The 15,609-nt window shown below is 36.8% G+C and overlaps 1 protein-coding gene across 1 annotated transcript in view; it reads left to right on the forward strand.

Moving 5' to 3' along the window:
• Positions 1-1,510: 1,510 nt before the first annotated feature.
• Positions 1,511-15,609, forward strand: part of LINGO2 (leucine rich repeat and Ig domain containing 2) — a gene marked incomplete at its 3' end in the record, with an annotated part of 160,579 nt that continues 146,480 nt past the window's right edge. Inside the window, exon 1 of the mRNA XM_082335558.1 lies at positions 1,511-1,600. Coding sequence (XP_082191684.1) covers positions 1,559-1,600 — 42 coding nt within the window. The 5' untranslated portion in view covers positions 1,511-1,558. The remainder of the gene's footprint in view (positions 1,601-15,609) is intronic.

The raw sequence follows: 15,609 nt of genomic DNA on the forward strand, positions 1-15,609 counted from the left end.
TTGTTTTTCATGGTGATGCATAATGCCTCAGACGCACCAAACTCGCACTTTAAAACTGGGATAAAAGTGCAATCTTATCGCTTTTTCAGAAATACCTTCTGTTTGTGTAACTAACTTTAAAAAAAACTACTAATGACTGGTGGAGGTTAAGTAGCAGTTTCTCTTTTGACCCACTGGTTTTAGCTCAGTTGTAGCAGTCTAACAAATTTGATTTATTGAGAAGTCATACTCTATGTTAACACAGTAGTGAAATACTTTGCACAGTTAGGCAAGAAATCTACTGGCATTTTACCTAGGATATTTCTGAATTTGTATAGAATATTTTATTTTTATCTTGAATTCATATGTATGCACTAGCACTCACCTCTGTGCCACATTTTCCTTCTCTCTATTAAAAAAACATGTGCAACGCTTGAGAAGGAGACATTCCTCTCAGTGGGAAAGGTGGGGAACATCCAGAATTTTGGAGATGTTTAGGAGTAGTGCTCAGTCACTCTTTAAGTTTCAACAGGGACTGAAATAATAAGTTGGCACTTCTAAGGAAAGCCCAGATCAGTGTATCTTCTGGAGGAACTGTCCATGATCTGCATGCCATCTGGTATTCCCCATGATATCTGTGCATTGGCCTGAAGATTTCAGTGACAGAGAACAAAGATGAGAAAAATATCTTTATTAAGTAAATTCAGCTCACCTAAATTAACCATCTTTTTAGTGAAGGAGGTAGATCCACTGTAGTTTAAAGTCTGAAAAAACATGTTTAGAGATTGTAACAAAAGTATTTACTTGAATCACTAAAAGGTACTTATAAATGATAGGAAATTTTCTCAAGGGACCTTAAAACTATAGAGAAGCAGAGTGCTAGATAAAACTGTAAATTTCCCTGGCTGCATTAAAACCATGTTGAAATATGCCACCTGAATACTTTACATGTCTATGTGCCTTTTCTTAGTAAAAAGAAGAGCACATGATTGGTGTGGGTTTGCATTGCATCTGTTTACAGGTTGCATTTTCTATCAAAGATACTGTAAGAAATGGTACTCATGGAACAATTAACTATAATTTTACTGAATCCTTTCCAAGACCTTTATAAGACAAGATTCTCTTTTGTTCAGAATATGATCTTCCTTTTGCAATTCATATGAAAAAGGACTTACAGGTCTATATATGAAAAGCTGCAATTTTTTAAAAAGATAAATGCTGGGTCTTAATCCTGACAGTTTTAATGGGTCAGTAAGTATAACATAGCTGCATATACTCAGCAAAAACAGGTTCTCTGGAATGTGAGCTTTGCAGTCTCTGGTCTTGATATTTACCAGGCGATATTTATGGCTTTGTACTCACTCCTTTATAATATATTCATTGATTAAATGTTTATGTTTCCTCATCCCAGGACATGGTTGAGTATATTTCAATAAAATTGTAAAAATATCTGTTTCTTCCAGGTTTGTTTCAAGCATTCTGAGTGTGGTGCCATGAGAGATGTTGTTTTCCATGACAGGTTGGGATTATCATGATCAAGTGCTCTATTTTGACTTCACCCTGTGGCTAAAAGATTTGTATGGTAAAGAGGAAGTATTGGACTTTTAAAAGCATTAAACAGGTAAGTCTATTGAAATCAGTTTGTTTATCAACAGATTCCAGGCTTATTTCAATTGCAGGTGTTTATAGCATCCTATATCACTGATTCTTTCTAACAGGGTTTCCTCTTAATTATCATCTCAGAGTAGTAACTGTGGCTTAAAACAAAAATTTGCTACTGTATAAGTGTAATACAACAAAGATCAGGTTAAAATAAAATTTTAGTCATGTATCTCCAAACAGAAGGGAAACACAAAGAACATTGCACTGAATTGTGTTAAAGCAGATGCTTGTTTCAGCTTCTTAGTCTAGAGCATTTGCACAGTCCTATCTAACTACCAAAAAAAATCTGTATGGCACAAGCACAAATGCAAATGACCGTTGCAATTTCAGTTCTAAGCAGCTCTTTATTTTGTGCAGTAAGTAAGTTATTTTCTTTACAGAAAACATGTTTTGGCAAAAGGAGGCTGACTTATTTTCCCTAGATTGTGTTAATATGAAGAATTGCACCAGCATGAAAGCAATGGAAAAAATGTAAATAATTAGGCTAGCAGAGAAGTTTAGTGGCCACTATGTAAGTTATTATATTAAAAGACTGTTATGTGTACGAAGTTTGGGCCTGAGTGCATGTTCATTTCAAGGTTATTATAGCATAATATTTTGTGTTATTATTAGATCCTGAGAATTCCCTTTCACCTTCAACTGAAACTGCTGTTTTGGTGTCTGAACAATCTGCCTCATTCCTTAGAGCAATCTTTGGAAACCAATTAGTCTGACATAAAGCAATGTGGTGTGGACACTTTTAAACATTACCAAAAATAGGTCTATCTTGTCTGATTTTGATGGATGTTTCACAAAAAAGGGAGGAGAGGGTGAACAGTTTTGGTTTGTTTCCTTTTTCTGTATGTTGCTGTACCTTCTATCTTTTCAAGCCAAAATCTTAGAAACTATGCAGCAATATGACAGTCTGGCAAAAAACTAAACTGCTGAATTGAGACTCAATTTGCTGGTATGTAAGCCTCGTGCTTATGGCTGATTAAGGGTGATCATATTCATGTTTTCCTTTTTGGCTTGGTAAAGAATAAGTAGTGATATTTTACTTATCAAGACCGTATTGAAAACTGTCTTAGAGTATATCTAGGGCAGCAGTAGATACTGGTGCACAAATTCCAAGCTTATGCCGATGTGAGTTGGACCATACAAATATACAGTTTGGGTAAGGAATCAGTAGAGCAATGTTCAGGTGACACTGTACCTTGTGATCTTGACTGTGCAACTTCCAGACATGATCTCATTGGTAAAAGTCAGCTTAGACATAAATGCAGAAAAGCTATCTTTACGTTCATTTTCCCAGACTTCCGGTTTTGGAGTACACTCAGATGCAGGTCAGGTGTATCTGTACCTATATCATAGCTGCAGTACAATTGTGCTCTGCCTGTTTCCAAAAAGTGTTTGCCACAGATCTATTTTTGTAACACGTAGGAAAAGTACATTTTATTGGCCACTTAGTGCTGCAACTGAATTGTCCTCTGAATTTAAAACCAGTGATTTAAGGAATAGCTTTGTTTTAAATATTTTTACCAGCATAAAAGACTCTGCTTTTTAACCTTGAAAAACTCAGAAAAGAATGGAAAAAAGAGTGGAGCAGTGACTGAAATAAGATGACTAACAGTTTCAAAACACAATGTTGCAGCTCAACTTTGAGATACAGAATTGCGGAATTATAATGCTGATGTATAGTGATAAAAAAAGAAACGTGTTTAAAATAGCATCTTATACTGGTTTGTGTTTCTAGCTTCACATTACTTTCCTATAGAAACCTACAGCCTGATAAAATGTTCTTCTCATAGGCCTGTATTTCTCATGGTAGCTTTATTCTGCTGATACTCATGTAGAATTTGAGTCGTTGTTGAATTAGGATTGTTTATGCTTTGCTAATCTTTATCTCCTTAAGACCCAGATTTTTATCCATTTTTAAAAGAAATTGTTTGTAGTATTTAATTGAATGGTCAGCTATTAACAGTGATAACACTGTCAATTATACTTCTAAGCTTTAGGAGTGTGTGGCGTGTGGAACACAAGAGGCAAACGAAACATAAAATTCTTATTTTGCCTTTCAGAAAGTATTGCTTTTTCTTTCTGCTGTCCCTCATCTGTAGAAGTCTTTTGTAGTCTGTACTGTAAGAACTAAGTATATGTGAAACATCATTACATTTGTCATCTCAGTAAGGGTCCAAATTTTTCACCATTTGCATCAAAGTATAAACCATGTTTCCAACTGCATAGCTTTCCATGCTACTTTGCTGGCTGAATAAATGGTCAGAAAATTAGGAGCTTTACAAACAGCTTGTGGGAGGAATCCTTTCTCAAAAGTCTTAAATTGCATTACTAGCCAATGAAAAATGTTTGCTAATCAAAAGGCTGTCATGACTTCCAAAAAACTTTTTTCTATATGATCTACAAAAACTTACCCTCCAATCTTCATCCTTAGATCTTTTTTTTTTTTTTTTTCTATAAACGTGGAGAAAATTGCAAGAAGCAGTGGGAAAATGTTACCTGCCAAATCAAGCTCTTACTATTTCCCCTTCAGCTATCGCATAGAGGCACTATGTACTTGGTATTCTGTGAAGGCCCAGTGCTACTTCAGAGGCAGGCGCAACCCTAGCCACCTAATGCACAACTCGGATATTTTTGTAGGAAACTGTTTTCAGTGCATGGAAGCTTAAATTAACTCCTCCAACAGCAAAAATAAGGCACTGCTTTTTACAAGTTTACTGTTTTGTGGGGAGTCTTTTCAGGGAAAAGTTGTTTTCAATAGTCTTACTTTGGTTTAATAGCAGTAATTGCTAGTGTATGAGAAGTAAAGTCTTTGCCAGGAAGTTTCAATGCCATTTTTAGGCTCTTATGATATGGTTATAAAATGATTCCCCTAAGCCTAGCTCAGAATGTCTTATTCTGTTTTCAGTAAATAATGTATACATTTTAAATTTTCTGCATAACAGAAATTTAAATATAATACTAATATGCATGGCAAACTCAGAATATTTCCATAAGTATTAAAGAAAAATTAAAAACCTTCCAAAAGGTGATGAGTTCATATCATGAAAGCTTTGCATTTACCACTCACAACAAAGCTAAATATGATATGCAAACTAGCTAACTACACTGTGCTTTCTGGAAAGACCTGAAGACAAATATATGTCTTTGGTCTGGAGGCTTTAAGTGAATGGTAATAATACCGCGTCCTTCGTTAAGGGTTATTATGGATGTGCAATAGACTGATAACTCCAAGTCAATCTGAGGCTGTTTACAATAGTCTACTTACAATATGAAGTGAGAAGTGAGAATTTCTGGGAGTTCAGGGAGGACTTGATCAAGTTTTTGACTGCTCATGTGATTTTCTGATCATATTTTAAACTTAGACTGCAGAGTCAGTGCTATTACTACAACTTTGTTTCACTTTGATTTATTCCTCCCCTCACTTCTTCCTTCTTTTGAAATTAAAGTATTTTTAATTATTCTATTAAGTTACTTGTGATTTCTTCATTTCGAGACTGGTGTCTTCTTGGAATACAGGTTTCCTAAACCATGTAAATACTTGAAAATATAAGGTTCATTTTGTCTAAAGTATTCTGTGATCTACAGTGATAAAAAAAAAGGTACTTAAACAATTGAGCCTTAAGAATCAGAAGGCAAACAAAATGAACTTAAAATCCATTCCAATTTTTATTTTTAATTATATTGTTAGCTTCATGAACTAGAGGCACTGTAAGACACATCTTTAGATTTTTGAGCCCTTAGTTATATAATGCTAAACTCTTTCTGAAAGAAAACATTTCTATAAATCTTTTTCCCTTTCCATTTGAGGTGAGATTTTTTTTTTTTTTTTTTTTTTTCCCAATTCTGATAGGAGAAATCTAGTTAAATTGTTAAATCTGGGCAACAGCCTTCAACAGACCTCTGAGAAAAAGAAAGTTGTTTTTCCCATGTAAACACTTTGGGAATGGGACTCACACTTTACTGATCCTGTTAGTTAGTATACTGGCTCACTGGAAAATGGAGAATGATTTCTTCTTCTTCTCTTTGTTCTCTTCTCCTTCTCTTCCTCATTTCAGTCCTTTAACAGAATTTTCTGCTTCTGATAGCTTATGACAAGCAAATGGACTGTGGAAAGTGCCCTTTGTAGCATCCCTGCCAATTGGGAATTGGTGAGTATGCTGACATGGAAGGGTGTGAAAAGGGTCAGGAGGAGGAGAAGAGAAAGCTACCTTAATACTTTCCATTAAGTCATTAAATGAAAATGGAAAAGTGGAAGGGCAAGGAAGGACTCCACAATCTGAGGAAAGAAAGTGTTGACCAAGTAAGAAGACTGTCCCCATCTCCCCACTGTTGAATGTGGGCAAGAGAGTCAAGAGTAATCTCTGAACATGGCCCAAGGAGATTATCTCCTTGCACCAGTTGCCCCTGACTGTTGTGCAGTGTAGGCACTGAGGCTGTAAAGTAGGCAGATTAAGTGGTGCTGCTCTAGCCCAACCTTCCTGAGAGCTAGAAAGACAGCTTAGACCTGCTCTTATCTGCTCTGTTGGGGGACCCACCCAGCTGATGTGCAGACAAACATACATTTCATACAGCTTGATCAGTGTCATCTGTTAATATGAAAAGGGATGGATAAGGTGGTCCTGGCTTTAACCAGAATGGTGCATAAGGGAATGGTTTTCTGCTTTTCAATACAGATTGTCAACCCCATTGGGCCTTTACTGCCCTCAGATTACTTAAATATAGCTTTGCACAATGGGCCGTATCAGCCCAGAATGGGTCAATATCCAGCACTTGTGCCTCTTAAAACTCACCCCCATACACATTTGTTGAAATGAAATCTCATAATTCTGGTCCTCAAATTTATGTTTCAATTAAAAACAAAGTCATTTCTTCTGAACTTTATTTCTCTTACTTGGCTTTTATGTCTCAGGTTTTATTCTTCTATTCATCATTTTATCACTTTATAAATCATTAAATTTCAATTCTCTAGCAAGTTCAGCAGGCCAACACAGGAAGCCAAATGTACCTAACAGCAACACACTCACTAATAAAAATAAATGAGCTCCTAGGGAAAGCTACCGAAATTGTTTCATTATAGAGGATGTTAAAAAAAGATGAGACAAAACCATGACAGATATGGAGAAAGGCTTAGGGAGATCCTGAGCATGTGAACACAAGTGCTGATAAAAGGAGCTAAAGTCCCTTAACACTGTGACTTCATTAGTAAAGTCTTCCCTGTCACAAAACAAGTTGCAGCTGAAAAGAAGAAAATATCCAATCTTGATCAGGTTAACAATCAATGCCCTGAATCTAAGCCTGCTTTTAATATTTTTCAAGTATTCTTGAAATTCGTAAAGCCTTCTGAATGGTCACCACTTCACAGCAATAGACAAATTGAAAAGAAAAAAAAAGGGGGGGAAAGAAGCAGATCCCTGTGTTAAGAGAAGTGCCAAGCTATTTGAGTAATTCCTTATAGTTCCCAACCTTTCACTATGCAATATGTGTAGATACATATACATTTATATAAAGGTCTCTTCTTATTTCTTTTTTCTTAGAGTATCCTACTTGGGTTAGATTTGTGCCCTACCTTTAAAAAGGTGCACCTTTAAAAAAAAGACCACTCTTTTTCAAGGATATTTCTGTACATAACAAAGGTTCAGGTTGTAATCTGATTGGGGATTTTGTCAAAACCAAATGGCACTTTGAACTTTCTGGCATTACAATTCCATGGTTTTATAGTTTGGGTTTTACGAGAGTTTGCTTTTCTCCTCTTATTGGGTGATCTGTTGTGACATTGTAAAGAAGCACGTACTTGCACACATCTGAGATTGCAAGAGCTTCATCCTGTGATGAGATGGGAATGAACAAGAGACTGTCTTAGTGTGATGCAGTTTGATGATGCTACTCTAGTTAGGGACAGTTCTCTACAGATTGGAAAAGAAAACATATTTAGCAGTCAGTATACATTAAGATATAAAGCTCTTAAACTAGATGTGCACAATATCTCATGGTCTGTCAAATAAATGGTATGTATTTTAAGAAGTCATTAAATAAGCATTGGACATGATATATTTTAGCAGCTTCAGATGAGCTGTCCAAGTTAGTCAAATAATATCCATCCTTTCTTCCTCCAAAAAAGGCAGGAGGTAGAGGGGAAAACTTCTAATATATGGTCATACAATAAAATGTCCTTTAAAATGTCCTTTGCAACCTCTGTAGTTTGACAAGTGAAATTTCATGTATCTTGTAGCAAATTCTGTATTCAAGAGGTTTTGTGAGTGAAAATAACTTTCTGCAAAAAGCAGAAACAATACTAATAATGAAATTATTAATATTGCAATGTAAATTCTCTGGTTGAAACCTATGAATTCAGGGAAATATGTATGTTATGAACATTATTAAGCATCCTTCTGAATTGTGAACATTGAGATAAAGGCTATAAGATGTTGTAAGACATTAATATGTAAGACATTATGTGTGATGTACGTTGAACAACAATATTTTAGTCAACTATTTATACTTCAGTCATTCAAATAAGATTCCAGTGATGTTTTCAGAAACTTTAGGCTAGGATCTGACACTGTTGGTGACCTTGACAACTGCTTTACTTCATGGGTAGCTGCAATTAAATTGGAAGGGCTGCTTAGCAGCAGACTACAATAAGATAATGCTAGTCCTTATGTCAAATAGCCATTCATCATGAACAGTAATGTATTTTCAGTATTAATAGAGCACAGTATTTTAGGTTCCTCTCCTTAATGAGGTATGTTCAAGGAACGAAAGATCAAAGAAGTATTTTGAGAATGGTCTACTCCTCTGTTGCTGTGGAACTAACTTTACATTAAGGCATAACTGGAACTAGATGTATATTTTATATGGTATATGTACAGTTTATATATTTTTATGGGCATCTTTATACATTACTCCAGTATGCACAAAAATGCATTCAAATGCATGCATGACAGTGTTAGAAATTCTGGCCACAGACTTTGTGAAGGTACATTTAGATAGGCTATGACGCGAACTTTGGACTTTCTCTGTCATCTTTTTTGTGTTGCAACTCTAACACAGTAATAACCACGTTTGCAGTTGGACGACAAAGTAATGGTTCATTGTAACTGATTCTGTGAAATTAGAACATTAATCCTACTGTTATTTTCCTGTTGTAGTTTTCCTCTAGCAAAGCAGATGAGCATGTTGGATTTCTCTTTGTATTTTGGAATTTTTTCTGCTCTCTGATCCTGTTAGTTCCACTGTGTCACATAGTGGGGAGAAACACGTCTGGAGTTTCTCCAGAGGTGGTAGTTGCTCCAAAGTTAACCTAGAGTGGTTCCATGGGTTGATCTTCACTGGATGCCAGATGCCCACCCAGGCATTCTCTCACTCCCCCTCCTCAACAGGACAGGGGGAGAAAATAAGAAGAAAAGAACTCATAAGTTGAGATAAACACAGGGAGATCACTTACCAATTAGAGTCACAGGTAAAACCTATTCAACTTGGGAAAGACTGACTTAATGTATTGCCAGTTAAAAATAGAGTAGAATAGTGAGAAACAAATAAAAAGCTAAAACCAACATCCTCTCCCTCCCACCCCCCCATCTTCCCAGGCTCAACTTCTCTCCTCCATTTCCAGCTCTTCTCCCTCCTCCCCCTGTGAGCAGTGCAGCCAGATGGGGAATGGGGGTTGTGGTCAGTCCATAACACTTTATCTCTGCCAGTCCTTCCTCTTCACACTGTTCCCATGCTCCAGCATGGGGTCCCCACCACAGGACACAGTTCTTTAAGAACTGCTCCAGTGTGGATCCTCTCCACAAGGTGCAGTCCTTCAGGAACGGACTGCTCCATTGAGAGGCCCTCACAGGCCGCAGCTTCTGCCAGGAAACCTGCTCCAGCGTGGGCTCCTCTCTCCATGCATCCACAGGTCCTGCCAGGAGCCTGCTCCCACATGGGCTGCCCTCAGGCTCACAGCCTCATTCGGGCATCCATCTGCTCTGGCATGGAGTCCTCCATGGGCTGCAGGGGGATATCTGCTCCACCATGGACCTTCATGGGCTGCAGGGAGACAGCTTGCTTCACCATGGTCTTTACCACAGGCTGCAGGGGAATCTCTGCTCTGGTGCCTGGAGCACCTCCTCCCCCTCCTTCTTCCCATCAAGGTCAGGATCTTGAAGTCTACAGGGCTGTTTCTCACATTTTCTCACTCCTCTCTCTCATGGCTGATGTGCAGGTTTTTTTACCCTTTCTTAAATATGTTATCACAGAGGCACCACCATCAGCGTGGCTGATGGGTTCAGTTTTGACTGGGGTGGGTCCACTTTGCAGTCTGCTGGAACTGGCAGTGTCCAGCATGGGCAGCCCTGGCCACTCCTCACAGAGGCTACCCCTGCAGCCCCCCTGCAACTACAACCTTGCCACTTAAACAGAATACAAATTTTACTGAGTTGTGATGTAAGACAGACCCTAATTGTCCTTGAATATCAAAAACTTCAGGAGGAAAGAAGAGAACAGTACAGGTGACAACTTTTTAATTAATTATGAACACTGGAGAGTAAGAAATTCCATTTCTGGAGCATAAGTAGGCCACAAGGAGCTGAATTCACATGCAGATTACACTTCTAAAACTATTCAAGTTTGGGTAAAAATCATGATTAAAATTGTTTCCAGTTTAACAATATTTTCAAAGTTGGAGGTGAACAATTGCACGCATACATTAGCATGCATTTAATATGCCTACAAACAGCCCTTGTACTTAAACAAGTCAGGTATTTATTCATGCATGTGACCTAGTAGAAAACTAGCTGGCCATTTGCTTATGCAAATATGTTGTTTATGCATCCCTCAACTGGGAATTTGCACAAAAAATGGCCATGTGTTACTGTTTAAGCTAATTGTATACACCTAACTAAGCTTACAGCTCTGAAAAATCAGAAGAGAAGATCTTTTCCCCACGGTGCCTCAGATTAGAATGAGTAAACTTCAGTGATATTGTTTTATAAGAATTTTCCTGAAAATTAACTTATGATATTTCTTGTGAGTTCTCATCTGTTAAGTTTAGTTTAGGCTAAACTTCCAAGTTCATATGTTGTTCATACAAAACAGAAGATCATATGCAAGTCTTCTTTGGTCTAAAAAGCTGTCAGAACCTGGTGTATTAGTAAGAGAACCATTCAAACATTTGCCGGTCATGAACATTTTCCATAGACCAATCTCTGGAAATAGCATTCTGTGAAATCCCAAAACGAGTAGACAGAATATATTTTTTTTATGTCAGAACTAGAGAGGTTAGGTGCGTTTATGATCAATATTCATCTCAATCAGTAAGCTGCGCCAAAACTTATGATCTGTTGCTATTCTATGTGTCATTTTTGTCATAATAACAAATGTGCTGTATACACTTCTGTTTTGTTTATTAGGTATGCCTTACCCAGGAAATATTATCTCATGATACATTCTGTGTAAGGCTGGGTCAAGATTTTCAAACTTGCATGACAAAGTCTAAGGAGAGGAAGCCCAGTCTATCATGACTTCTGAAATCTTATCAGAATGGTATTTTATTTTTGCAGCTTACCAGGAGTGTATGGAACACAAAGACAGATTGTACGGAGTCAATTTTTTCAATTAGAAGGACTATTTAATCAAATAAAAAGCTTTTTCATAAGACCACAAAAAAGATGCCAAGGCTAGCAATGGATTACAGCTTGTGCTGTGAACTCCAGGTAGCCTACTGATGCAGTCTTTTGAATTGTGAACTTTTAAAATTTATAAGATAAATTCATAACTTGTTCCAGTCACTGGGATGCATCCTGTGATAGATTTGTATCTCAGCACTACATTTGTTGTTTTGAGCCGTGTTTCATAATTAATCAGCAGCCAGGTATATACATTACTCTGACTTGTAAGAAACTAATCAAAGTACTTTTTTATATTAAGCTTCATCAATTGTTCAGCATCTTCAAAGCCATGTGGGAAATGGCCATAGTAATTCTTTCAGCAATGTTTTGATTTGATTTGATATTCATTGATATGTAACTTTTGCACTTCTTAACTCACACAGAGATATAAACTGCCATAATGTTGACATTGGAATGATTCCCCAGGAAGTTCTTCATCAAGGAGGAAAATGGTATTTCTTATCTATAATATGGGATATCTTAATAGTCAGTGGGTATATTATACAGTAAGTCCTGCACTGTATTTTTTCCTTTTAACCTACATAAGGTACAGTTATAACAGAAATATTTCTTTTTGTGCCCTTCTTTAATGAAGATTTGACTGAAGCAAAGGATTTCTGTGTTATAATACATTTTTCATCTACAAAATGTCACATTACTTCCTTCCATTTTGTATATATAGCAGGAAAAAAGCCAATTTACTAAATTTGTTTTACGTGTGGATTTTTTATATAGCTCTCTTGTTTTATAATAACCCTTAGTTTGCCAATTTAAAAGATTCACATAATCTAGGGTTAAATGAGATCTTAACAGGAAAATTAAAGGATCTTTGTTCCTTGCAATTCATATAATTTTATGCAGAATGACAGTTGACCTACATTTTGAAAGAGTAAGATAACTTGTTTCAAACTGTAGATAATGCATTTAGAAGCTTTCAGGTATTTTAGTAATACAGTGTAATGAAGCCACTAATTCTTTAAATGAAAATAAATTGTAGTAAATTGTAATATGTAGTAAATTGTAATGAAAATAAATAGTAGTAAATAAATATCCACTCTAAGAAGACCCACTTAGAGAAAAGAGAAATGCTGGAGTTAGGATTCCTTCGTTATAAATTTTCAACAGAACGAGGAACACCATAGGTTCAAAGTCCATTGGACTCATACAGATTTTTTTACTGGTTAGGTGTTTGGCTCTAAGTCTGTAAGTATATTTTTTTTTGCATATTGAGATATTTGCACTATCATCTGAAAGTAGTCATATTTTTTCATGTCAAGCCTGAGATGTTTCTGCTTCTACACCATCTTTTAAACAGACTCTCAGATATCATTATGTCTATGTCTTGAGATTTTTGCCTTGTGATTTTATTAGAATGGCACTTAAAACAGTAACTTAAATGTTTTTTCTCTACTTTTTGGTGTTCATAGGATGCACTAATACTGTTAACCTATTTGGATTTGTGTAATAACCAACTGGATTTCCTGTTTCTCTCTTTTATTATCAGTGATCAATAATTAAAACTATTGAAGGTCCCTCCAGCTAGCACATAAATTGTAGGAAGAATCACAGAAAAGGGATCCTGGACTTGATCCTCTGTTAAAATACTATAGGGAGTGGCAGCAGGAATCATAGTAAGAAAGGGGTATGATTTTTTTTAATTTTTTCATTGTAACAATACCAAAAAGAGATATCACTGGTTACAGGTCATCCTGTTACCCTGGCAAGATTTCTAGGGTCCTCTCCATTCATTTTGTATTTAGTTATATAGTAATACCTTTTCTGAGATCATATATTATATAAATTATGAAGGTGATTTAAGCTAACCTATTATACTTTGCAACTGAAATGGGTTAAGAACATCCACATGCCCAGTTTTTACATCTCAGCTGATAAGTGGTCATGTCTTAAGTTGTACTAAACAAATTGTATGTAATTCTGTGAATATAGCCCAGAAAGAGACAGCTCCAGCTCATAAGTTAGTCAATAAAGAATGAGTTATGAAGAACAGTTCAGAAAGGATAGAACTCTTTCCCATTTGTACAGTGGGACAACTGATAAAGGATTACATTGGTTTTAACCTCCCAAAATGTAAGGCCAGTGAAAGACACTCGTCTTAAAAGAAAAAGGCAGATAGATTAAGTAAGTTCTAACTTGATGTTGCTTATGCGTCATCTGAACATTAGCATATTTTCCTCTATGTTTCTTTGATCTTTGTTTACATCAAGTTATTTCAAGTCTTATGCTTGAAATGCTTCACTATAGCACACTGGAAAAGCAGTGTTGCAAATTTTTGCTGCTGCATACCTTTTCTGAGGACTTGAAGCTGTACTGCAGTGTCTAAGACAAGCAGTACCACAGCCCATACACTATAACTGGAGTCAGAAGGGGGTGAGAAGGCTGAATCCTTGGATTTTCTGTCAAGGACAGTTGCCAACATGGAGTCATGCACCTCTATAGACATCAACTCTGTTCTTTCTCAATTCCCACTACTTCAGAAGAAGCATATTTTAACCATGCATTGTGTAGGATCACTCTAACTCCTAACTCCACTTTCTTTTTCTTGTTTTAATAGCATGACATTTTCAAATGCTAATCAATGTATGTGTTTACCACTACTCATATTTTACATAGCCAGTGCAAACTGACCTTTCTGCTGTGAAATAAACAGTGGGGAACAGGAGTTTCGGGTTTTCTTCCTGCATGTGAAACCTTTATCAGATTGAGGAACAGCCTCTTAAGTAAAATCTTCTGATCTGAGTGTGTTTGGGATAGGATTTAGCCAGTCACAGATACTTCAAGCAATGGGAAGGAATTTAATTTTTTTCTTACATTCAAATTTAGTCTCAAAACCTTCTTCGTTGCCATTGTGCATCACTAATGCTAGAATGGCATGAAATATGGACACTCATCCACAGCTTTGTTTCTGTGGTGTCACAAGCAAAATGTGTAAAGAAATATCTGTGTGACCCAGAATTATTTGGCTTTAACTTACTTTTGTAGCTATGACCCAATCCTCTGTTTCATCTCCTTTCTCTGCCACACATTACCTGTGTGAACTTAGATTTATTACATTGCCTCACTGAGCCTCAGGCCCTGTCTGTCAAACACTGGTAATGGTACTTCTTGCCTCCCACATCTCTCTCGTTTGTTTTGATGGCAAGCAGTTTGGAGAGGGGGCTGTTGGGCATGGCATCTGCATACCACTTAGCACAACAGGACCTCACTGTCTGAAATCTTGCATGCTTCTGGAATGCAAGCAGTAAAGAGTGATATGTAATAAATCTTGCCTAAGCCCTCCCAGAGGACTTGCATTTTCTATTTAATTTTAAGCAGATGCAGTGAAGGCACTAGCATTTAGTAGGAGAGACAAACTTTCTACCTGTAGAGTGAGCGAAAAGAGGTGCATTTTTCTTATTCTAACATGTGCCTCACCTCTGGCTTGGAGGATTGACTTTTCTGGGTTGAAGGGCAGTTTATTTTCAAGGCTCATTCAGCCTTGGTCTCTCAGCCATGGTTGCAATCAAAGATGTCAATCAGCATTAGCTGTAATTGTTTTATGATAGAGAACTGGAATGAGGCCACCAATTCATTTCCTATAGGCCACAAAGCAGCCATCTAATTGTCACAATTTTCAGTCATTGCTGACCTCAGGCAATTTCATGCCATTATCTAGAGGTAAAAAGCTCCATATGTCATTACCTGGCAATAAAGCCATCTACGCCTTCGAATTCTCACTTCTGAAAAGATCTTTGGCCTGCCTATGCTTTCTCATGTGCTTATGGCAGCTGTTTAATACAACAACAGAGAGAGAACTGTGGTCAGTGAGGCCCAGGTTTAGACATTCCAGCTGCCACCTGCCCCTTTGCACAGCTTTTTTCTGCTGTGTGGCCTGAGGAATGATAGTGGCTTTAAGCCATCTGAGTCTCACCCAAAGAGGGAGTTAAAAATTACGAAAACATTTCAACAAGTAACTGCAGATTTTTTATCATTGTTTTGGGGACTAGTATTCCAGAAGCATAGAGAGCATTAGCAGGCCTTTTTATGCTAACTCAATATTAGCTTGATAGTAACTCGATATTGGCTTGATATTGTATTTGGGAGCATTTAGTCTTTTGGCAGTGAGGGGAAGGCCATTGTTTTTGTACTTTTTAAAAATTTTTTTCACAGTGAAATGTTTGCTGAATGGTTGCTTTTGCATTTAGTTTTCCATTTTACTTAGAAAGGTATTGGAAAAACTCATAGAAAATTTTACTCTGAGAGACATTTTTGAATATAACCGATGATACTGTCTTCTTCTTTCCAGTTCCTCTATTACATTTAT

Source organism: Platalea leucorodia (genome assembly GCF_965183815.1).
Source record: "Platalea leucorodia genome assembly, chromosome: Z".
In the NCBI taxonomy this organism is placed as follows: Eukaryota; Metazoa; Chordata; class Aves; order Pelecaniformes; family Threskiornithidae; genus Platalea; species Platalea leucorodia.